Source organism: Melospiza georgiana, chromosome 2 (genome assembly GCF_028018845.1).
Source record: "Melospiza georgiana isolate bMelGeo1 chromosome 2, bMelGeo1.pri, whole genome shotgun sequence".
Classification (NCBI taxonomy): domain Eukaryota; kingdom Metazoa; phylum Chordata; class Aves; order Passeriformes; family Passerellidae; genus Melospiza; species Melospiza georgiana.
This window is the reverse complement of record NC_080431.1, coordinates 115,915,484-115,939,439: the sequence shown is the minus strand read 5'-3', so window position 1 is coordinate 115,939,439 and position 23,956 is coordinate 115,915,484. Positions and strand designations below refer to the sequence as shown.

The 23,956-nt window shown below is 43.8% G+C and overlaps 1 protein-coding gene across 1 annotated transcript in view; it reads right to left on the bottom strand.

The window, feature by feature from the left end:
* Positions 1-221: 221 nt before the first annotated feature.
* The window catches only part of C2CD2 (C2 calcium dependent domain containing 2), a 36,366-nt gene continuing 12,631 nt past the window's right edge, over positions 222-23,956 (bottom strand). Inside the window, exons 5-14 of the mRNA XM_058018358.1 lie at positions 22,017-22,139; positions 21,619-21,745; positions 16,972-17,080; positions 14,906-14,967; positions 13,085-13,224; positions 10,634-10,805; positions 9,746-9,859; positions 7,174-7,301; positions 5,677-5,989; positions 222-552 (exon numbers count right to left, since the gene is read on the bottom strand). Of these exons, the coding sequence (XP_057874341.1) occupies positions 326-552; positions 5,677-5,989; positions 7,174-7,301; positions 9,746-9,859; positions 10,634-10,805; positions 13,085-13,224; positions 14,906-14,967; positions 16,972-17,080; positions 21,619-21,745; positions 22,017-22,139 (1,515 nt within the window). The 3' untranslated portion in view covers positions 222-325. The remainder of the gene's footprint in view (positions 553-5,676; positions 5,990-7,173; positions 7,302-9,745; positions 9,860-10,633; positions 10,806-13,084; positions 13,225-14,905; positions 14,968-16,971; positions 17,081-21,618; positions 21,746-22,016; positions 22,140-23,956) is intronic.

Below are 23,956 nucleotides of genomic sequence, written 5' to 3'. Positions count from 1 at the left end.
GCATTACCTGCTGGAAATGCTCTTCCCATTGCACCCCAGGACATCAGGTGCCTTCTTGGTCCCCACCTGCACCATTCTTTATCCTCCCTCCTCTTCCAGAAGAAACCACACACTCCTCCAAAAGCTGGACACATTCAGCACTGCTTGTATTTGGAGGAACAACTTCATCATCAGGGAGAAAAAGCATTTTGGAAAAATAAACCAAAAAGACCACTGTTAACAGTGAACATCCTTTTATGCAAGCCATCAGCCATATTTGTATTCTCTAGGACTGCTCTGTAAACAAGTGCTCATGTGAGCAGGAATCCATGGAGAGGGGTTGGGTTCATGGGTACGGCTCTCCCGAGGCCCCGTTCAGTTTGGTCTTGCTCTTGTTCCTGGAAAGGAGCTTCTTGCTCAGCATTCTGGAGAGTGTCCCCCCCTTCTTGCGGCCCTCCTCTGCCAGGGGGTGCTGCAGGAACACCAGGTCATTGTGGGACTGGCTCATCCCCGGGTCCTTCTGGTGGTGCTGCCGGCGGAAAAACAGCTTGGCGCTTTTCTTCAAAATGCCACCTGTGCAGGGAAAAAGGTGCAGGACACTTTAGACAGAACAGGCTCAGGGAAAAAGGTGCAGGACACTTTAGACAGAACCTCTTGAAACTCAGCTCTAAGTGCAGCATGAGTGAGAAAAGCTGATTCTCTGATTTAAGGCTCCTTCCTTACACTTAGTTCCTAATGCTGCTCTGGAGGCCATGCCAGTGCTCATACACACATGCACAGCACTGGGGTGGGTTGTACCCTGGGCTCTCACATGTCTCAGGGGCACATCCAATCTTTCCAACCAGTAAAGTAGAAAGGATTTTATAAAAAGAATGAAAAAGAGAGGAAATAATGTTACTCTTTGTTGTTTCAGAGATCAAAGGAGTTCAAGATCAGCCCGTGAAGCAAATTCAATTTGAGGTGCAGGACAGCAGTACCTGGCAGCAAACATATGTGCAGTGGTTGTGTACAAGCCAGGCAGCAGGTGTTCCATAGAAATTCAGCAGCACCACCCAGAGTAACACTCACAAAGCATTTGCTGTTCTAAAACCCTGTTAGGAATAGCAATGCACTTCAAGCAGATTAAAAATAATATTACATCTGCTTCCAACAGGTTCAGAAGTCGGCCCAAATCCCTCCTGTGGTAAATTAAGTTGCTTTATTTTGCCATGTTCTTTCCCCTGACCCCCTGTCAAACCCAGCATGCAGCCAAGGCAATTGCAGCTGTCATCTCACCAGGGACTCATGCTGCCAACAGCAGCTATCACTACTCCTCTCTTTGCAAGCTTGGGCTGTTTTTGCAGCTATTCTGCCAAATTCCACCCTCCCTCTCCATGTGTGCCTGGTGTGCAGCTGGCAGGGACACTGCTCCAGGCTCCCAGCAACACTCAGCCTGGCTGGGACATCAGCTCTGGGTTAAAATAGCATCAGTTTTGTATGGAATTGGTAGGGCTGTTGTCCCAGGTGGCAAGAGCTCGTTTGAACAGAGGAGGACCCAGGTGACAAGCCAGCACAGGAGCTTCTGGCAGTCAGATTGGGAGTGGGGACAGTCACCTCCCTGGCAGGGCTTCCACACCCCCTCCCTGCACCACTATCAGGTTTCCTGATCCTTTCCAACTTCAGCTATTAATTCCTGTCATGGCGTGGTCCTGATTCTGCTTTTCCTCCCACTGCAAATGGACACAAAAAGCAACACACAGTGCAGTTCTTCCACGGGACACTGCCACAGCTAGAATTAAATGTTTGTCCCCTGAGGACCTGCCAAGGCCTCTGTGTCACTTTGCACACAGTGACAGCTGCAGAACAGGTATTTCATGGCAGCCAGATGCTGCTTTGTGCACACCAAGGCAGTCATAAACGTGTACTTGGGTTCATTACTGTGTACTTTAAGGGCTAAGCACTCAGCACCTGGGAGGAAATTCAAACATGGTTTTTTCTGGCAGCTGCTGAGACTCTCCTCACAGGCCACAATGGGATGGGAAGCAGAAATCAGCTGAAAGCAACCAGACCCTGTGGATTTGAATCTTGACTGCTCTCCCATCAGCCTCTGATTGATCTTTCTGGCAAGGCAGTGCCACTTGAAGCTGTGATCAGCAGCACAAAAGCAGCAGTGTTCCACCCAGGACAGTGACAGCTGCTGATGTGCAGAGCACGGGGGTGCAGAGGCCTCACTGCTGTGCAGCTCCTGCTTGAGCAGGCAGCTGCTCTGCCCAGCAGCACTAGGACACAAGGGTTTATCCCTGAGCAGATTTTTAGTCCCATCTACTCTGCCATTCAGATTTTCTACAACAGGAAACAGCACCTGACTAAGAATGCTCCAAAAATTGTGCCAATGGCCTGGGACGACTCCCTGCAGCTGAAAATCCGTGGGCAGCACTTCCCTGGGGGCAGCACAGGCTCAGCACAAGCAGCACCCCTGACACCAGAGCTCCCTGGAGTTCAGCCCCTGCTGCCTGGAAGCTTGCCACATGCCCAGCAGTGTGCAGGCAGCCTGGCAGGGGCTCTGGCTGCTGTGCAGACATGCAGCCCTGGCAGGAGGCAGGGCGGCAGCCTGGCAGTGCCCATGCTGGTTCATGTGCTGGTTCATGTGCTGTTTGCATGCTTATTCCTCCAGTTCAACAGGATCCATGTGCCAGCCCTGCCCCCAGCAGCAGGAGATGAGCAAAGAGCACTGTTATGAACTCATGGCACTGATGGGGGGTGTTCTGAAAATACTGGTGGGGGGTGGGATCACTTCTGAATCTCACTTGTGCTAATGGAGGAAGATTTCCTTCCACATCTACAAGGATACCAACAGAGATGGCTTTCCATTCCTTCCCGACTTCCAAAAGAGTTTTCATACAGGTGGTTTTGGAAATACCCGCTGAGATTGTGGTAGCTCTCTAAATTAAGCCAGAAAAGTTTAATCTAAAAATCTATAAGCAGCAGGTTTTGAAATAAGTTTTGTTGGTATGAATATCCAGTTATGGGGTTCACACATGGTTTACATGAGCAGATTTTGACTGATGTAGAGCATCCCTCCAAGGTTTCCTTGCTGCCCTCTCTGTGTGATCCTCCTGGACAGCACAACCACCAGAAAGATGATTTGTCACAGCAGACCAGTCTGCTAAGACACCTGAGCACAGGAAGGTAATTTTGGAAGGAGGAAAGGAATGGAGAGGGGAAGAAGAAAATGGGTGTCAAACTAATTTTTGCTTCAGTTTTTACAATGAGGGTCTCATTGTAAAGCTACATTTTCTTAGGGATAAAAATAGAGACAAAAATAACTTACTGTGTAGGTAATTAATTCTGGCTGGCATAGCAGTCATCTTAAGTTTATAAAAGGGAATGGGTAAGAGAGAGGAAGTCAGAAAGGTAAAAAAACAAACAAACAAAAATATGCAAGACTAAAAAAAAGTGCTAGCTTTAAGACATTAACACACACAAAAGGCTTTTCAAAGCAGAAGAGGTTTTGTTTGGGTTTTTTGCCGTGTTTGGGTTTTTTTGTTGTTGCATTTGCGGTTTTATTTGTGGTGGATTTTTTTTGTTGTTTGTTTTTTTTAAGGGAAAGCATTTGACAAACAGAAGCCTTGAACTATTCACAGCTCACTGAAGGCAGGGGGGTTGAAATGTTTTCCCATCTTACTCCATAAAAGCTACTCAGCTGTGACAAAGCAGAGATTCAAGACTTCCACAAAGACATCTGTGTATAATGAAAGGGATTTGAGCCAGGTTTTTCCAAGTATGATACAACTCTCTCAGAGATATTTTGCAGTTTTTAGCAGACTTATACTGAATCTGAAAAGGATCTCTAGAAGCCTCATCTCTTTGCACAGGGAAACCCAAAACTAGACAACTCACATACAGATTTCCACTTTTTTGCTTTAGAGTAACATGCTGAAGAAGAGTCCAGAGGTTTGCAGTTTTTCACACGGCTTCCTCAGGTTTTCCAGGCTCCAAAATGATCCAAATCCCTTGAGAGCTAACCCACTCCCCTCATCCCAAACACTCCCAAGGCTTTCCAGTGCCTGGGCATGTGTGTGACAGAGATTGTTGCTGCTCCCTCCTGATCTCTCATGTGGAGCAGTCCAGCTGTGGGAAGGCCAGAGAGCTCCAAGGGAGGGTCCTGACAAAGAGCTCCAGTGTCTGCCCTTGGGTGAGGGGGGTGAAAATCCAGTCAGACAGGGAGGTTTTGTAGTGAGATTTCCCAGGATCTCTGGGTGAGGAAAGGACAGAAAATAATAAAACAGAGAGGGATGGGTATGAGTGAAAAGCACAGTGGTTTTTGCAACTTTAAGGTGCAACCTGTGTGCCTGTTTGGGGCACAGTCCACTGCACTGACCCTTTTGTAGGATTTCCTAATAGCCCCTGTGTTTACCACAAACCAGTGCTCAGAGGTTACTGGATTTACAAAGGAAACACAAAGCCTTTTCAAACTGCAGCTATTCAGGTTTGTAACTACCTAAGCAAAATGATCTGATACCTTATTTACTTCTTAAATTAACTTCTATTCCATTTTCTTTAGCAAGTGATGCATTAATGAAATGAGTGAAAAGGGGGAATCTGTAATGAAATGAGGAAAAGGGGGATCTGCAATGAAATGAGTGAAAAGGGGGAATCTGTAATGAAATGAGTGAAAAGGGGGATCTGCAATGACATGAGTGAAAAGGGGGAATCTGTAATGAAATGAGTGAAAAGGGGGATCTGCAATGACATGAGTGAAAAGGGGGAATCTGTAATGAAATGAGTGAAAAGGGGGAATCTGTAATGAAACGAGTGAAAAGGGGGATCTGCAATGAAATGAGTGAAAAGGGAGATCTGCAATGAAATGAGTGAAAAGGGGGATCTGCAATGAAATGAGTGAAAAGGGGAAAAGGGGGAATCTGTAATGAAATGAGTGAAAAGGGGGATCTGCAATGAAATGAGTGAAAAGGGGAATCTGTAATGAAATGAGTGAAAAGGGGGAATCTGTAATGAAATGAGTGAAAAGGGGAATCTGCAATGAAATGAGTGAAAAGGGGGAATCTGTAATGAAATGAGTGAAAAGGGGGATCTGCAATGACATGAGTGAAAAGGGGGAATCTGTAATGAAATGAGTGAAAAGGGGGAATCTGTAATGAAACGAGTGAAAAGGGAGATCTGCAATGAAATGAGTGAAAAGGGGGATCTGCAATGAAATGAGTGAAAAGGGGGAATCTGTAATGAAATGAGTGAAAAGGGGGAATCTGTTCAGCAGGCAGTTTCTCTTCAGCTGTGGTGTTTTCCTGAACACACACTTTAGTGAGGGCAGCCTTGTGCTCAGAGAGGTAAAGAGGAAGAGGAATAGATTGGAAAGCAAGAGTGGATCCCTGCCATCTTCACCCAGGCAATATAGGGCAAGTCCTGGGTTATAAGGACACAGTTTTCCTTGAGGAATTGATAATGTGACTAGTGATTTCTCTCCCAAAGAACTGAGTTGGGTGTAATGAGCTGCCAGCTTCTAAGGGTGAGCTGTTTCCTCATGGAGGGGAGGGTAAAAAACCTGAGCTGCCTCAGAGAGCTGCAAGTAAAACAACTTCAACCAACACCACAATCACAAAGAGTTCGAAGGACAAAAAAAAAATCAGTAAGAAAGGATGAACTACTGCAGGCAATTACACAGAGAAAGCAGTCACTGAAGTGGAAGTGAGGATCATGTACCTTTAGATTTTTTCATGCTCCCAGTTTCTGAAACACTTAATGAGCTCCCAGATATTTCTTCAGAGGTCTGGTCTAAGAGTGTGCTGGTGTCCCACTGCTGGCTGCCATTCTCCAAACTCCAGGTCTTGGGGGTGCTTTGCTGTGGGTGGGTGCCAGGGACTCTTTCTGAAGCATCCAGTGACTGCTTTTTGTCAGAGGTGATTTTTGCAACATTTTCCGCCACAGTGGGTGGATCTGCTTCCCTGCAGGAGCTGTCCATGGCTGCAGCATAGTCCATCATCAGTGAAGCTTCACTGTCCTGAGATAAAGAGGTCTGCCCAGTGGAAATAAGAGACAACACTGACACGAGTCATCCTGCTGAAGAAAAACAAACCTCCCTGCAAGAGTTATTTTAACTCTTTACACTTGTGTTTGTAATTGCTCAGGATCACCAGCAAGTCACCTGAAGCTTCCTTAGCTCTACTAAAGGAGAGGGGCATTTAGCAAAGTTTTAATCATGTTGCAAAGTCCAAATGAGTGAAAAAATCAATTAAGGAAATGCCTTCTACCCATCTCTGGCCCCACTACAAATAACAGGACTCCCCCATAGGTGCTGCTGTAATGAGGTGTCAGCATTTCTTTTGGTCCTTCTAAGAAAATTAACATCAAAGCATTTCATCTTGTCTCACTGTTTGCTCTCCCTCTGGAACAGAGACCAGAGAACCAGAGATTTTTCAGAGCTGTTTTAACAGCTTTGAAATAAAGTATAAAAAACTTCCCCACTTTTTCAGTGCATCTTCCCTACATGAGTGAAGCACAGAATATAAAGATTATAAAACATGAGGCTGAGTATCTAAATTATTGTACTTTAAAACAGGCCCAAAACGATGCTTATATACATATACATACATATATATATACATATATACATATATTATTATATATACTAGATATATTTATATATTTTATGTATACAAAATATAATATATATACATTATATAACATGTGGCTCCAGATTGGCACTGGATTGCTGAAAATCTCTGTAGTACAGTATTGATGTGTATTAAAGTGCTATTTATTTATATATGTATATATATGTGTGTGTGTGTGTGTATTTCCTTACATTCATAGGCTAGACTTGGCATTTAGAGTGAAAACATCCCTGGTTACCTGTGTGCCTGCTCCAGCTCTTACCTTTAATATGAAATCAGCTTTGTCTTCTTACAATACATTCTTGTTTTATATACATATTTTATATGGATCTCTTCTCACCTAAATTGATTCCCCAAACCCCCAACATCACTCCTATCCAAGGACAGAGTACATTTTAGTCAGGCTGTCCAATCTAACCATCAGCACCCAACACCCTGATCTGGCTGAGCTTGAAACAGGCACAGAAATAACCTGGCACACAGAACTGGACCCTGCAGGGACACAGAAGCCCTGTTAGCACTGCAGTCAGTGCAGAAAGGGCTTTCCAGAGCTAAACTTGAACTCTAAGTGTGTTTTCTGCTCTACCTTGGACACCCCTGATATGATAATGGTGCTTTTCTTCCGAGGGGACTTCAGCTTCTGCTTGGCAGACTGGCTCAGCTGCCGAATGGCCGCCTCTGCCACGGGGTCGGTGCCGTTCAGTACCAGCAGCTCTGCAAAGAAAGGAGCACTTCAGAGGGGCAAGGAAACAGGGAAAAACAGAGCAGACACAGCCAGAGCTTGTCCTTGATTTATAATTCACAGAAATGGCATCAACACCAGAACCTCGTCAATTCAACACCCAGCGAGTTGGGGCTGTTCCTTCCCTCCTGTCACCCATTTTTGGAGAAAAGGTACCAAAATGGCATTTACAGACCCCTTCCATGAGAACAAAGGAGGTTCTGGAAGCCTGGACAAAGCACCCCATTATTTCAATGCACTGCTGCCCTGTGGTGACAGTAGGGACATCATGAATTAGCCCAGTCATGAGGAACCACAGTTCTAACATGGTGCAAGGCTGGCACATGATGCTACTTCCTCAGGTAACTTTTTGGTTATTTTGCTGCTTTTCCAGATTCTTTCCCTCCTGTCACCCATTTTTAGAGAAAAGGTACCAAAATGGCATTTACAGACCCTTTCCATGAGAACAAAGGAGGTTCTGGAAGCCTGGACAAAGCACCCCATTATTTCAATGCATTGCTGCCCTGTGGTGACAGCAGGGACATCATGAATTAGCCCAGTCATGAAGAACCACAGTTCTAACATGGTACAAGGCTGGCACATGATACTATTTCCTCAGGTAGCTTTTTTGGTATTTTGCTGCTTTTCCAGATTCCCTGCTCAGCATTTCCATTTTTGCTATGGCACTGTGATAGGGTGGGGAAGGCAAAGTAGCTGCCTCCAAATCCTGTAAAGTGCACTCCCTTTCCCCCTCCAACCACTGCACAGGAATATAAAATCTTCTGTATAAAATGCTCTTTACTGACAAACACAAGTTTATTTTTAAGCAGGGCCCCTTCTGGCATCTAGGACACAAATACACATTAATCAAATTCATCAAGCTCAGGAACAAACAAGGCTAAGGAAGTCAACAAGACAAAAATCCCCATGTTTAATTGCCTGAGGTGGACTTTTCTGGCAAGAGTTTTAGCAACAACAAAAAGAATAGAGGAAGGAATAGCACCAGTGGTAACTAAATTGAGCAGCGCCTTTTGTAACTGTGACAGTAATGTAAGAAAAGATGAGGCCTAGAATTAAGAATATGTGTGCATCTCTGCACAATCATCCCAAACCTTGATTTTTTCTATCTCCTCAGCCCCTGCATTAATTCTTATTATTGCCATCACTCAGAACCATGGCACAGACACAGCATCTTTTCCAGGGTGCTTGCTGCTATTTTGCCATGATGTTTGTAATAACTTTTACCTAAGTTACTGCCATACCCAAAAGCTCCTTTGTATTTCTTTCATTTGGCTTTTGTTTGAATGAGTAATTCTTCCTGCAATCCTGTATAAATACTTCACAGAAATCCCCCTGCATTCCCAATAAAAACATTGTCCATAACAATATGGAAAAAGCTGTCTCCAGGTGGATTTTCCAGGAAGTGTTTTGTGTCTTTAATATCACAAACACTTCAGAGAGTCAACTCAGAAATCTTGCACTATCATAACATTTCCCAAATTGATGTAGTAATACTTCATGGTGTCAGAGTATTTCTTACTCTAGAGATGGGAAAAGATCCAAGTGCTGTTACAGCTATTCATGCTTACTGCTTCTTGCCCTTCCCCACATTTGCTGGCCAACACATTTCTGTCTCAGAAAGCTCCTGACTGTGCCTGGAGCAGCCCAGCTCAAATCCAGGTTGTCCATTCCCCACTCAGACCTGTACAAAGCCAACTGAACCCCACAGCAGCCAGCCTGGGTCACATCTGTCCCTGCTCCTGCCCACAGAGCCACTGAAAGGTTCAGTGGGGACCACACACAGGACTGAAAAATGTGCTGAAGATTTAGAGCTGCAATCTGAAAAGGTAAAATCTCCAGAGAGAAAATCAGGTTTATATACAATTCAAAGTGAATTTGTAGTTATTGTCAATGTCACCTGACACTCTGAAGGAATTTCAGCAGTATCCAGGTGACTTAGGAAGGAGGACAAATGAGCACAACAAACCCAAAAAAACCCAGTGGCAAGGGTAGGAAGAGAATTGAGTCTTTCTAACATCAGTCCAGCCTTGCCTTCTCTTCAGACACAGAGGACTTAGAGGTGCATGTCACAGGTTTTAATTTAGTGCAGTATCCCCCATGCCTTCATAAAAGGAGGCATCTTTGATTCAAAAGGAAGAGAAAATACTTTCTTTTGGCTTTTCTGCAGCCTCCTCCCCTCTCCAAACCACAGCTCATTGTTATTTATTCAAAACCATTAATTTAAATTGCCAATTAAAACCAGACTTTTACTGCAAGGCTGCCATAGCCCAAACCACAGAGCTTTGTAACAAAAACACCCCAATGGTGCTGACAGGCAGCAGCCACGTGGGCTGGCTGTCATTTTAACAGGATCACATTAATCCCACGTGCAGAACAGAGAAATGTTCTCCTTAGCAGCCCCAAACATTTTTATTACCTGTATCTGAAGATGACAAAGTTTTGCTGACTGGAGCACCATGAGAATGGAGGGCTTCAACAATGAAATCCTTTTCAGTCACCTTTACTTTGACTGGAGTTTTCACAGGAGAATCTGAGGACCAAATTTTTTGGTTATTTGAACTAGTCAAGACATTTTTTACTGCATTAATGAGAATTTATTACACCAGTTATGCCTGTTCAAATCATATTTGAGAAAACTGTTTAACAGAAATTCTCAACACATGTTTTGTGGTAAACCTGACCTTAAAGGCCAGTGAAGTGTGAGAATTTTTTAAAACATTTTAAAATTTTTAAAACATTTTTAAATGTTTAAAACATGAAATAATGTTTTTAAACCTACTACTGTAACACATTAGACAACACCCACTTAAATAAAAGATTTGCTTTAATAACTTAAAAGAATAGATCTTTGTGATGCTTCACACCAAGACTGTTAATAGGTTTTACTTTTATAATTTTCCCAAGAAAAATTGGAAAATCTGCTCTTGGAGGACATGCTGAAAAGTATTTTGTCACCAGGTAACACCAAGTTTCATCAGGGATGATAACACAGATCAGGGTTAGAAGGCACAGGATGGTTTGTTATCAGCAAACCTCTGATATATTTGTCACATGAAAAACCATCCACCAAAATCAGCCCTTCTACATTATCACACCATGGTGAAGATTTGGTGAATTAAAATAAATATTAACTGTTTCTCTTGTAAGAAACAAGTTTTGGTGAAAATCAAAACCCTGATTCTGGAGAATACGAACAACAGCCCCACTCCAACACATCACAGAGCTCTGGGATTGGTGCTTCCCTGCCACCCCAGCCCCCAGGGCTCCTCCTGGTGCCCATGGAGGAGGATGAGGAGGTGCTGACCTGAGCTCAGGGGGGAGGATCTCCCTTCCAGGCGAGGTTTGGTTCTCACAGCAGTGACAGTGGTGACCACAGTGCCACAGGGCATCACAGTGCGGTCCTTCTCGATCTTGGTGGCCAGCACTGGAGAGGACACCTGCCTGGCCTTCACTTCACTGGGCTCTATAAAAGAGAACTGAGGAGACAAAAAAACACCTCAGAAGCACAGTCAGGCAAGAAGGACTCTATTTCTGGTACTCCTTTTAGGTTTTGCTGAGCCAAATTCAAGAGTTAATTCCTTCAATAAGACGCTGTTGGAATCTGAAATGCAGGGAGCTCTCAGAACTTTGGGCCTGGAAGCCAAAGCTTAGAATTAAACACAGGATTTGATCTGAGACCTTGGAAAAGGCTTCAAAACTTCAGTGCTAGAAGTGAGAATGTGGATGTATGGTTTAAAGTGGAGACACATTATGTTAAATTGAGGAAAGTTTAGAGTTTTAGAATTTAAGATATAGAAAAAATTAAAAGTAGTTACAAAGGCAAATAAGAAGTTTAGAATGCAGCACTGTAGGTTTGTGTGTCATAACATGATTAGTTAAGAAAGCTTACACTGTAGCATGGGTCCATAAGACTAAATATTTAAGGATTGTGCCAAATGCATAAATATCCTTGTTGGCAGTGTTTTATTGGTCAATAAACCCTTAAAAGGATTTATTTTATTCTGTAACTTTTTATTTATTTTATTTTGTAACTAGGGGTCTTGTGACCTTCTGAAACATGCAGTGATCCAAACTCACCCTTCCTGTCTATGTAGAAGAAAAATAAACCCCATCATCTAAAACAACTCAGAGGTCCTGTCTCTAAATCATTCAAAATTCCTTCCAAAATCCCTTAAGACACAAACACCTTGCAATCAGAACAGGCTGCTCTGACTCAGCCACAAGGCCAAGCACGAGATCACAGAATCACAGAATAATGAGGTTGGAAGAGACCTCTGAGATCATCGAGTCCAAGCTATGCCCTATCACCTCAACCAGACCATAGCACCAAGTGCCATGGCCAGGCTTTTTTTAAACACATCCAGAGATGGTGATTGTACCACCTCCCTGGGAAGAGCATTCCAGTGCTTTAGTATTCTTTCAGTGAAAAAATTTTTCCTAATATCCAACCTATCCCTTCCCTGATGTAGCTGGAGGCTGTGTCCTCTGGTTCTGTCAGAGACTGACCCCACCTGTCTGCAGCCTCCCTTCAGGAAGGTGTAGGCAGCAACAAGGTCACCTCTGAGCCTCTTCTTCTCCAGCCTAAACAGCCCCAGCTCCTTCAAACGTTCCTCACAGGGCTTGTGTTCCAAGCCCCTCACCAGCCTTGTTGCCTCCTCTGGACATGCTCAAGCATCTGGAAATCCTTCCCAAACTGAGGGGCCAGAACTGGACACAGCACTTGAGGTGTGGTCTCACCAGTGCCCAGTGCAGGGGAAGGATGAGCTCCCTGCTCCTGCTGGCCACACAGTTCCCAATGCAGGCCAGGATGCCATTGGCCTTCTTGGCCACCAAGGCACACTGCTGGCTCATGTTCAGCTGGCTGTTGACCAGCATCCTGTCACAGACATGTTTTATGAAAAATCCTTTCCCTAGGGTTTTTTCTCCTGAGAAGCTGGGAGGCCTCAGGAACAAAATGTAAACAATGATTATCTGCTGTTGTGGAATGCAACAGGTGCATCTGTGATTGGTCTCATGTGGTTGTTTCTAATTAATGGCCAATCACAGTCAGCTGGCTCAGACTCTCTGGTCAGTCACAAGATTTTATTATCATTCCATTCCTTTCTATTCCTTGCTGGCCTTCTGATGAATCCTTTCTCTATTCTTTCAGTATAGTTTTAATATATCATTTTCTTTTAATATAATATATATCATAAAATAATAAATCAGCCTTCTGAAACATGGAGCCAAGATTCTCATCTCTTCCCTCATCCTGGGATCCCTGTGAACACCACCACAGCACTCCCAGATCCCTTTCTGCCTGAACACTGTCCAGCCACACTGTCCCCAGCTTGTAAGGTTGTAGGGAATTTTTGTGGCCAAAATGTAGAACTCAGCACTTAGACTTATTAAACTTCATGCTGTTGGACTCTGCCCATCCATCCAACCAATCTAAGTCTCTCTGCAGAGCCCTCCTTCCCTTCCAATAGATCAACACAAACTCCCAGCTTAGTGTCATCTGCAAATTTACTAATGAAGGACTTGATGCCCTCATCCATGTCGTCTATAAACATAACTAGAACTGGTCCCAGTACAGAGCCCTGAGGGACACCACTGGTGCCTGGCCCCAGCTGCATGCAGCACCATTCACCATCCCTCTCTAGGCCTGGCCATGCAGCCAGCTCCTAAGCCAGCAGAGAGTGCTCCTGTCCAGGCTGTGTGTGAGCATTCCCAAGCAGTTCCTGAAGGAACAGGTGCCCCCCAAGGCCAGCAGTACCTCTGCAGTGATGGAGCCCAGCCCGGGCCCTGGCTCTGAGCTGCTCTCCCCGGCCCCTCTGCCCAGGGCAAAGCTGTGCTGGCCACAGGGCTGCTTCCTGAACAGGTCCAGAGGGACAGTCACCTGCCCGGATAAAGGACCTGCAAGAACACAACCAGCAAGGTCAGCCCACAGCAAAGCTGCCAGGATGGGTAAGGGAGAGAATATGGGAAGGGAGGAGAAAAATTCAGGCAAAAAATCGTAGTAATTGGTTCTACACCATGGGACAGAGAAGTGGCATTTTACAGCTTTTCTGCCATTTTATGACTATTCCTCAGCCTGGCCTAATACTGTGCAAGAGGAAAGAATGCAACCATGAACTATTATTTTTTTACTGTTGTTTCTGGCCATTATTTTTCCCTTTATATGCAGAATATCTAGGGAAAAAAGGAAACAACTGTTAGGTTCTTGGACAATTTCCATAACCAGTTTCTGCATCTTTCATTTCAGAGGGCAATCTGGATTCCTGGTTAACTGATGCATCAAAACAATAATGTTTCTTAATCTGAACTTTAGTAAAACTTCAGCAATTCTCTTGCTCCTCCCATGACTTTATCAGCTCCACTAGATAAGGACAAATTATTAGCAAAGGTACTAATGATTTAAGAGATGAAATCCTAGTTTTCTGTGCAAAGCAGAATGCTTAAAAACAAAGAATTCCTACACTTCACTGGCCTTTTGGGGTCAGGTTACCACAGAACATGTGCTGAGAATTTGTATTAAATTATTTTCTCAAACACAATTTGAACAGGTGTAATAAACTCTTGTCTATACCTGTATTATACAAGAAAGGATTTACATTATATCAATATAACTCAGCACCTTGCTCATTAATGAGTCTTCTATTTAAACTTTTTGGAGAAGAAAAGCTCAGCAGGTATGGAGGGACAGAGGGGGAGGAAGAGAATTGTCAGTGCAATCCACAGGGACCTTTTTCTTCAGGAAACCAGGGTGAAAGTTAGGATGCAGAACATTTCTGGTGTTGTTTGAAAGATAAAAGATGCTTAGGTACAGTCAAGACTACATTTTGTCCAAGAAAAACATAAGTTTGCTGACTCCACATACATATTCTTTTAACAATAAAAAGTAGTATCCACATCAGAAATTTTTTTAAGCTTTTGACTTTACAATCCCTCCAATAATCCCATATCATAAGCAAGGTATTGCACAACTTTGTATATCTAGATTATTATAAATAATTCTGAAACAACAGAATTGAGCTGTAAAAATGTTTGACCCTCCCATGTTTTATATTTAATCCAAATAAATATAATATATAAAATATAAATATATAATAATTATAATATAATATAATATAATATAATATAATATAATATAATATAATATAATATAATAATATATAAATATAATCAGAAGTGGAGTGTTTTACACCTGATTGTGATTTTCACACCCGAATTGTTAGGGAGTCTCTAGGACTTAAAAAGGAAGGATTTACAATTAACCCCTTCAGCCACAGAAAGAACTCAAAAGCTTAATTTGAAACCAAAAAGGTTCACAGTGGATCTGTTACATGTTGAAAAGATGGAAAAATACAGGATATCAGCACCTGGAAGACTCGGTATGTTGACAATCTACAAAGAAACTCAAAGGTTCTCTGTAACCTTAACCCAGGCACCTGGTCAGTGTATTTTCCTTCCACCCATGATTTCTGATGGATCTCACAGTTTCTGTGGCCATCCAGAAATAAAAGGGGGCTTCTGTCAACACTCAGCAAAGCTCACAGGCGGATCATGCAAAATAACTCAGCCTTAAAATACTTACTATCCAACTTTCCATCTTCTACTATTTGCAGTTGCAATGCTTTTGATTTGGCACTTAGTTCACTGTGAAGGAAACAAAACCACGTTAGGTCTTTGCAGCCCAAGCAGATTTTCCTACCCATGTAGGTTTTCCCCTTTCCCAAGCTTTTCTCAGCTCTCTCCAAGCCAAACATTGCACCTTGCAGGTGGGTAACAGTGACTGAAGGGATCTCAGTAAAAAAACATGGCCTGGGTCACTCTCCCACTTTTGCACAGGTTAAATTTATTGAATTTCAGAGGATTTTCTTCTCTCCAGGAGCTGAAGATGGTTCCTAGTCTGACTGCTACACCACAACACCAAAAAGTTTTGTTTCTCCTGGCAAGATCAAATTTGTGAGTCAAGATGCTGGAACAGACTCAACCAACATCCCTGTCAAAGCAGGAAAGTGTCCTGCAAAAACAGGACAGATGCAAGAAAACAAAAGTAGTTACAGCTTTAAATGAGAAGAGTCTGTATCACTTTTCCAAAACATGACTCAAGGATGCTGCAAGCCAACAAGAGGAGTTTCTGTGTGACAAAACCCAGGTGAACTATTCTCAGAATTACACATCTGGTACTTCCTAAGATGGACTAGACAACAGATACAAAACCTTTCCTCTGACTGACACAGTGGAGCAAACTGGGTGCCTGCTGAGGAACCCCTGCAGTAAAACTTTATTTTACACCCTCCTCAGCAGGCATTCTGCCAAAACCCCTCAGGGCATGCAAACATGTATTTCATTGTGCCATGTCCCCCTTTCAGCACGGTGTGATCCTGGCTGCAGACACCCCACCTCCATCAGATGCTGTGGTACATCATCTGTGCAGCAGATTTGAAGTTTTTTCCTGCCACTCCCACCCTTCCTGCACCCCAAAACTTGGAGAGGAACACCTTGATGTCCCTATTGCTGCTTTGCCATGAAGCTAAAGCAGAGTCTGACATGGGGGTCAGCACTGTGGTGTTCAGAGTGGAGGGTATTTTTGGCTCTGAAGAAAGAAAAACGCAGAGGTTTGTGTGTGGGAACTTGAAAGAAGTTCAAAAACCCCTGCCAAAATCCTAATCATTTATCTGTAAAAGCCCCCAAGCTTACCTCATGCACTTCTGAAAAGCAGTGTGGAAACCTCAGCATTATTCCTGGTGTCAAGGCCAAATTCCTGTCAAGTTAATCACATCCTGCCTGCCCTCTCCCAGCCCTTTCAGCTGGAAAAGGGTATTATTCTTACAAACTTCCTGTCCCAAACTGCTGGGAACTTGTGTGCTCTGCAAGCCTGAGCACGGGTGCTGTTCCACCAACAGATGGCTGAAGTGAATCACAGAGCCACTGGCTGAAGCACTTTGTGATACCTCAGAAAACAAAGTTTATCAGTGAGTCCGTGCTTTCCTAAACCCATGCACCTCAGAAGCCATTTTTGCTCTGCTGTTAGAAAGTGAAAATAAAAATAGTTTTAGAACTGCTCACTTCTGGCCTTATTTACAGCAGCTGTGTGAATCACAGAAAACTGTGTAGGCTGCCTGGAAGTCCCTTTTTTTTGTTTTACAGGAGAAAGAAAATCTAGTTAACTTTTACACTCCCTTTTTAGTCATGGCCACTATTCTTTTAGATGTTTTTACACATTTGCTTTTTTTCACTCAGGGGAGGGAATGGAGAGACATTAGATTCCCTCAAATGCAGTTTCCACAGTAAAGTGACTTCAAAACCTTGCTAACAAAACCTAGCAAAACCTTGCTACACCTTGCTACCTAAGAAGTGCTAACACTTCTTTTCTGGCACTGTAGGAAAGCATGAGGTGATTTATTATGCCTGTGACTGCTGTCATCTACTAGAATCATGTCTCTACCATGGAACACCTACAGACCCGTATCTCATTTCCATGCAGAGGGTAATTAGAGATCCTCAAGTCCCCACCAGCTCCAGATTTCTCTGAGGCCACACAGACAAAGTCCAAGAATGGACCTATTTCAAAATGCCACTCTTCTCTCACACAATTCAAGGAAAAAAAAAAAGGTGCTTTAGTGTAAAAGTATTCTCAGTAGGTAAATTACTTACAAGATAAACTCTTCCTTCCAAAAGGGATGTGCAGCATTTTTGGCTACAGAGCTGGAAAACTTCTGCATAGGGTCATTCAACTGAACTATACACACAAGGTTTGTGCTGCCTGTAAGGGCAAGAAAAATCAGTTATTAATAATAAATAATAAAACAATAATATTAACATATTAATATTAATAAATCAGTTATTAATCAGTTATTAATGCTCTGTCACCAAGAGGCCACTTACTGCAAAGAAACCCCTTTTCCTTGCACACTGCATTTTTGAACAGACTTTTGCAGACTTTTTCTCACCCTCCCACAGGAAAAATGCCTTCCCTTGGCTTGTACACCGAGGATATTCATGGCAAAGGTCACTATTGCATCACTGTTGTCCCATGAACTACCCTACACACTGTGAAACATGACAGCCCGATTGAAATCCTGCCATGAAGCAACAAAATGCCGGCATGAAACGATCCAAAAAGATGGGGAGACAAAGAGCGAGCAGGTGATGTTGTGGGCGTGAGGTGAGGAGGGAGTAGAGTTGTTTACAAGCTGCTTTAAAAAAAACAGAAGTTTTCTAAGTTCCCCCTGGTCACACTCACAGTGGTTTATCTGGAGAGGAAAATAAGCTTTTTCTGCTGGCAAGTGACTGGTGACAGCAGTGCTAATTCACAGTGGTGTGCACACTGTGGTTTTTAACAGGTTTTAAAGCATTGCTGCAACCTTATCTGTGCCTTGATCTCAGAATTTGATAGCGTTGCAAATTGGCATATTAAGAGTAGTTCTACTGCGGCTCCAAGGGGAAATAGTTTCCCTAATGTGTTCCTCTTAAAAGTCTCTTTAATAAGACTCTTGACAGCATCAGAAATAATTTAAAGCCAGACTTCCAACACATTAAGGAAAGCAACAAAAGCTCAGTCCTGACTGTGTGCAAAGCAAACAAAAGCTGCTGCCCCCGGTTCTCCAGAAGAATCTGGGTTTGTGTTTGCTGTGAGCAGCTCTCAGTTGCTCTCGGGGGATGCTTTGGGGCTGTGTATCAGCCCTGTCTCAGGCACAGAGGCAGCCCGGGCCTGGCAAGGTGATTAGAGACAAAGCACTGTGTACACACACACAGCTTATTTGGGATCCAAGCTGAGCCCAGGGTAAGCGGCTGAGCTGCTTTCACAGGGGCTGAGCCTGAGCTCAGGGACCTGGGCTGCTTTCTGCTCCCCCAGAAGCAGAGTCCCACAAGTGCTTTAAAAATAAAGGTGTTTTTTTTAAAAAAAAAAAGCTCTGCGGAGATTTTTAGGGGGATCACTTCCAACCAGGATGAGTGAAGCAGTCTGGACTACAATTATCTCTGGGCTTGGTCCTGCTGCCACGTCCCCAGCCCAGGGCAGGGACCCTGGAACTACACCTGAACCACAAACCAACCGTACCCAACAGGGTATTGCAGCTCTTCTGCCCTGCTGTAAACAATTTACTGCTTTTTTCTCACCAGCAGAAATCACTTTTGCCCTTAGTTATTCCCTGGAGAACATGCAGCACAAAATCTTTGTGACCTTTGTTTACATACACAAACTAAGGAAATAAAAACAGGCACAGCCCATAAGCAGAGACCAGTTCTGCTACTGGATATTCACCAGCTGAACTGACATATCTACAGGAGATCCAGAGCTCTCACAAACCCTGTCACTAAGGTATCTATAGGAGATCCAGAGTCCTACAAACCCTGTCACTAAGGTACCTACAGGAGAGCCAGAGCTCCTACAAACCTACAAACCCTGTCACTAAGGTATCCACAGGAGAGCCAGAGCTCCTACAAACCCTGTCACTAAGATATCTACAGGAGAGCCAGAGCTCCCACAAACCCTGTCACTAAGATATCTACAGGAGATCCAGAGCTCCCACAAACCTACAAACCCTGTCACTAAGATATCTACAGGAGATCCAGAGCTCCTACAAACCTACAAACCCTGTCACTAAGGTATCTACAGGAGATCCAGGGCTCCTACAAACCCTGTCACTAAGGTATCTACAGGAGATCCAGAGCTCCCACAAACCCTGTCACTAAGGTATCTACAGGAGATCCAGAGCTCCCACAAACCCTGTCACTAAGATATCTACAGGAGATCCAGAGCTCCTACAAACCTACAAACCCTGTCACTAAGGTATCTACAGGAGAGCCAGAGCTCCCACAAACCCTGCCAGCATCCATCAATCATCCATGGTTTCATCAGCATGGACAAGCTGCCCCTCCCCAGCCCCTGTGTACCTGTGCTTGAAATATTGCACACTCCCATGGAGCCTGGGTTCCAACAGGATAATACATTATTATTAGAGAATATTAATTAAAAGTCAGCCAGTTATGTCCAGAAGCCAGCACCTTCCCAGCTGTGCAGGATTCCCACTGGATTTCCAGTGTACCAGTTAAACCCCATTATGAAGCTTTATTTCTCATCCTCTGCTCCAAATATTTACACTCCAGGAGCTGCTGGGGAACCAGCAAAATTCCCTCTATCTCCTGTTAGAATGGCAAATGGGATTTTGCCTCCCAACAGCTGTGTTCCCAGAGCACAGCACATGAATTGTCTCTTTATCCTCTTGTTTTTGGGGAAGGTGCAGGGATTTTCAGAAGGTGAATCTCCTGTTCTATGCACAAAGATATCTCATGTCATCTCATCTCATCTCATGACTTGCAAAGAGAGGCAAAATGACACAATCTTTTGGAAAGTTTAGTCTGCACTACAAAATTGTAGAGTAATAATAAATCATAAATGGTTTGGCTTGGAAGGGACCTTAAAGATCATTTCATTCCAAAGCCCCTGCTGTGGGCTGGGACACTCTCCACTTGACTGGGCTGCAGTTGCCAGCATATTTTATTGATAAAGGATATTTCACAGCCAAGAGTTCCAGAAGTGCTTAAAAATAAATTGGTTTTTTTTAAAAAAAAAAGCTCTGCAGAGATTTTTAAGGGGATCACTTCCAACCAGGATGAGCAAAGCAGCATTACACATGACTCTAGGGCAGAAAACTATTACCTCTAACTGAAAAAAAGAACAGCAAGCAGGATGTATTTATCTAAAATACTGCCTTGCCCAATTTAGCAGCCACAAGCTTCCATTAAAAATCCTGTTACAGAATTGTTTAGTGGCCATAAACAACAGAGCCTCTGATCTGCATTTCTGCTGAGAGAATCTGAGCTGTGCCTCCATCTGCACTTGGAGAAGTCTGAGCCTTGCAAGACAGGCCTGGTGCTGCATTCCAAACCCAACACTAACTCCACTAGGATTAGGCAGTGACCTCTTTTTTGGCTTCATTCTCCACTTGCAAGAGGCACCTTCTTCCTTTATCTGTACTTCATCAGGGGAAAATGTCCCTGACAACAAAAAAAAATACCTTTCAGGAGTTTCTAATACAGGAGAGTTTGAGATATATCTGCAAATCACTCTAAAGTAAAGAAAAGTAAAGTGACATTGAATCAAGCCAATGTCATTGCCAGCAGCTAATGGAGAGTTGGATTTGAGCCCCTCATCTTGGGAACAGCCAAAGTGAGAACTTTTAGAAATTAAAACTAAAAGCCAGAAAATAATCAGCCAGCTTTATACATGTGGTCATTTCAATCTGTTTTCAGCAATGATGGATTTGTACAAGAAGAACAAGATGTTTAATACTCCAATAAACGAAAATATACATTAAGTCAGCATTGGCACAGGTTGCCCAGAGAAGCTGTGGCTGCCCCATCCCTGGGAATGCTCAAGGCCAGGCTGGATGGGCTTTGAGCAAGCTGGGACAGTGGAAGTGTCCCCATCCATGGCAGGGGTGGAATGAATGAGCTTTAAGGTCCCTTCCAACCCAAACCACTCTGTGATTCTATGAAGTCTACTTCTCAAAATACAGCAATTTCTTACACCTTCTTTTGAGAGCAGGCTGTAAACCAGAACTTCCTTATCTCAGTTGAAAGGAAAGTAATGTGAGAAACAATTGCTCACTTTGAAATCTTAAAAATGTTTATTAAACCTTAACAAAAATACAACAAAGGACTGCATAAGGAAAAAGCTGCAGTGCTGGGAACTGCCCCTCATGCACTCCACATCCCCAGTTCATCTTCAGGATGGATGCTCAGGCTTTTATACCCCTGGGGGCTGCATCAGCCAGCCCTGGCCCCTCCCAAAGTCTGTCACTCAGCTCTTCTGTGCCATTTATCAGTGCAAACTGCTTTCTTGTCACTGGATTGGAGCTCAGCTGTTGCCATGCTCACCCCCTGAGCACCCCCAAGCTTTTCCATTCCCAGCTGCCCCATGCAAGGGACACCTGTGCAGCTTCTTTGTACCTGTCCTGGACAGCCCAGGCTGTGTGATGGCAACAATACAGGGGGAAAGGGAACTGTGGGGAGAACAGAGGGCATCTAAACCACAATAACATAACTGTACATCACTAAAGCTTTCATTAATACTCACACAACAGTCTGACGGCAACAATACAGGGGGGAAAGGGAATATGGGGAGAACAGAGGACACCTAAACCACAACATAACCATACATCACTAAAGCTTTTCTTAATATTCACACAACAGTTATCTTTAAATTGTGAGACCAAATCCTCTCATTATCCATCTGTAAGAGTAAGAACAGCCAGCCCAGCCAGCCTGAGGAGCAGCAGCAGCCCTGGGGTGCAGTACCTGCAGCACGGAGGTCGCTCGGCGGCTCCAGCGCGATGTTCCTCAGCAGCAGCTTCAGCTCGTGAGCCCTCGGAGGCTTGGGAGGACTGGTGCCCTGAGGGACAAGGCTCAGTGTGTTCTGGACATTCTGCAAAAGGCAACCAGGACAAGGGCACTGTGCATGTACCAGCACCAAAGCCTGGTGCCATGCTGGCACAGGGAAGCTGGGCTGGAACACCAACAAAGCCACAAGGGAGGTGGGACCACAAAGCCTCCACTGCCATGGGCTGTGCTATTCTAAACATGTGTCCCAGTTCTCGTCACTGAACACTGTTAAACTTACTCATTTGTGAGTCATGAATATGTAATAAAAGCATGAAGGACACTTCTCAAAAGATTTTGGAAGGAATGAGCCTTACCTGAACCTCCTTTGTGTCTGCAGGCCTCACACTCAGCTCTACAGATGGAGAAGCTGAGCTGAAGAGGTTCTTCAAGACATCTCTGAGTGTTTCAGATATTGCACATGTCCCTGCTGTCTGCCCCTAGGAGGAAACAAACGACCAGGCTTCTCAAAACTCAGAAGTTGAGGCAAAAATTAATTTGGTATATATCTATACCATCAAAACCACCTAACATTAGCTCTGCCAGAGAGAGACATGGTTTCTGTTGCCAACAACAGAATTTAACAACAGATCATGCACAGAATTACTTAAATTTCTCCATTATGCATTAAAGAATTAAACACTGAAAAAATCATGCTGTTCTGAGAGTTAGGAAGACACAGCTGTTAGCCACAAAACCAGGAGTTTCTTTAACAGTTTTTATCTTATGATGGTGTTTTAAAGATTCTGCACTGCTCCGTACTCCCTGAGAGAGCAGATCAGGTCATCAGATAAGCAGATCTGCACCGTTCCACTGATTTAATGGGAGTTATGCCAGCTTGCAGCAGCTGAGAAGAAACTAATCCTGTGCTGCACTGAAAAAAAAATTATAGCATCTCCTGGAGGTCTTCAACCTTGCTGGAAAGTGCAGTGTATGGACAGAGTTGTGCTGCTCTGAGTTGTAGTTTTTGCCCATAAAAAATCTCACAGCCATCTGTGCTTAGCACCACAATCTCTGAGGGGTCAGAACACACCAGAGAGTTTGTGCACACACATGTAGCTTCACATGATTAATTCTAAGGTGTATGAAGAGACTGAAGTGCCCCTGCCCTCCCTGTGCTCCTGGAGAATGCCTGCTTTCCACAGCAGGCTCCTCAGGAATTTTTGTCTGCTCAGGTACCTACAGGACACAGATTTTTAAATCAAGCTGTCCCAGAAAGGACAGTCTGAAACCCACCAGCTCTGAAATCTCACTGAGGTTTCTTTTCTAAAGGAAATAATGAAGTAGGAGACCAAGATCTGACCTAAAAACAGAGCACCCATCCATCTGACACCACAACACCACATTCACTGATGTGCAGTTTGCTTGACATGTCAAAGAGATTGGGAGTAACAGCTCTTCCACAGCTACCCAGGTGTTACAGAAACACTCAGAAATCCTGTTGTACTGCCTTCTTACCTAACTGGCCTTTGATGACATGTTCAGAACATACAACAGCATTGGCCAGTCCCACAAAAACCTGCTGCATTTACACCACGTGCCCTCAAATAACCACCAAGGAAACAGATAAAACTCTGGAAACAGATAATATTCATTCACTTGAATAAAGATCACAGTAAATTAGGCTTTTTAAAGCCTTACTAACAGCAATTTCATTACTGAGGTTACTTAAATAAGCAGATAAATTATGGTTAGTCTTCATTGTTTTGGAGGTAATTTCTCTCCCCTGCTCTTACCTAAATTGTAAAATCCCAGTTGCCTCATGTGCTTTGCCATCAGCCTAATGTGACATCTGTTATTTAACAGTAACAACAGCAACCTCAGTCACTGGACTTCTGCTCATAGGTATTTGCTGTTGTTTCCATAGTTATTTGGAAAGGAGATTGATTAAAGAGCCTCCTGTCAGCTCTCATTTTTAGCCATCCTGTTTTTGGAAAGTTACTCTCCACCACAACTCCCTTGACAAGACAAACCACAATGGCTTAACTGCCACCTCAAAATGATAAAGACAACAGGTTTCACTTTGGTTTGACTTGGGCTAGGGGTGAACAGCACAGCCAGCCTGGGGCACATCAGCACATGATGTAAATTGTGTAAATCCAAACCCGACCAGTCAGCCAGGTTGCCCAACACAGCTCAGGTTCACCCAGCCATTACCAAGAGAAAATGGGTTATTACACCCAGCTTGGGTGATGTCAAAACCACTGTGCAGATAATCACAAGTAATTAGAGGTATTTATTTGTACACACAGCATTG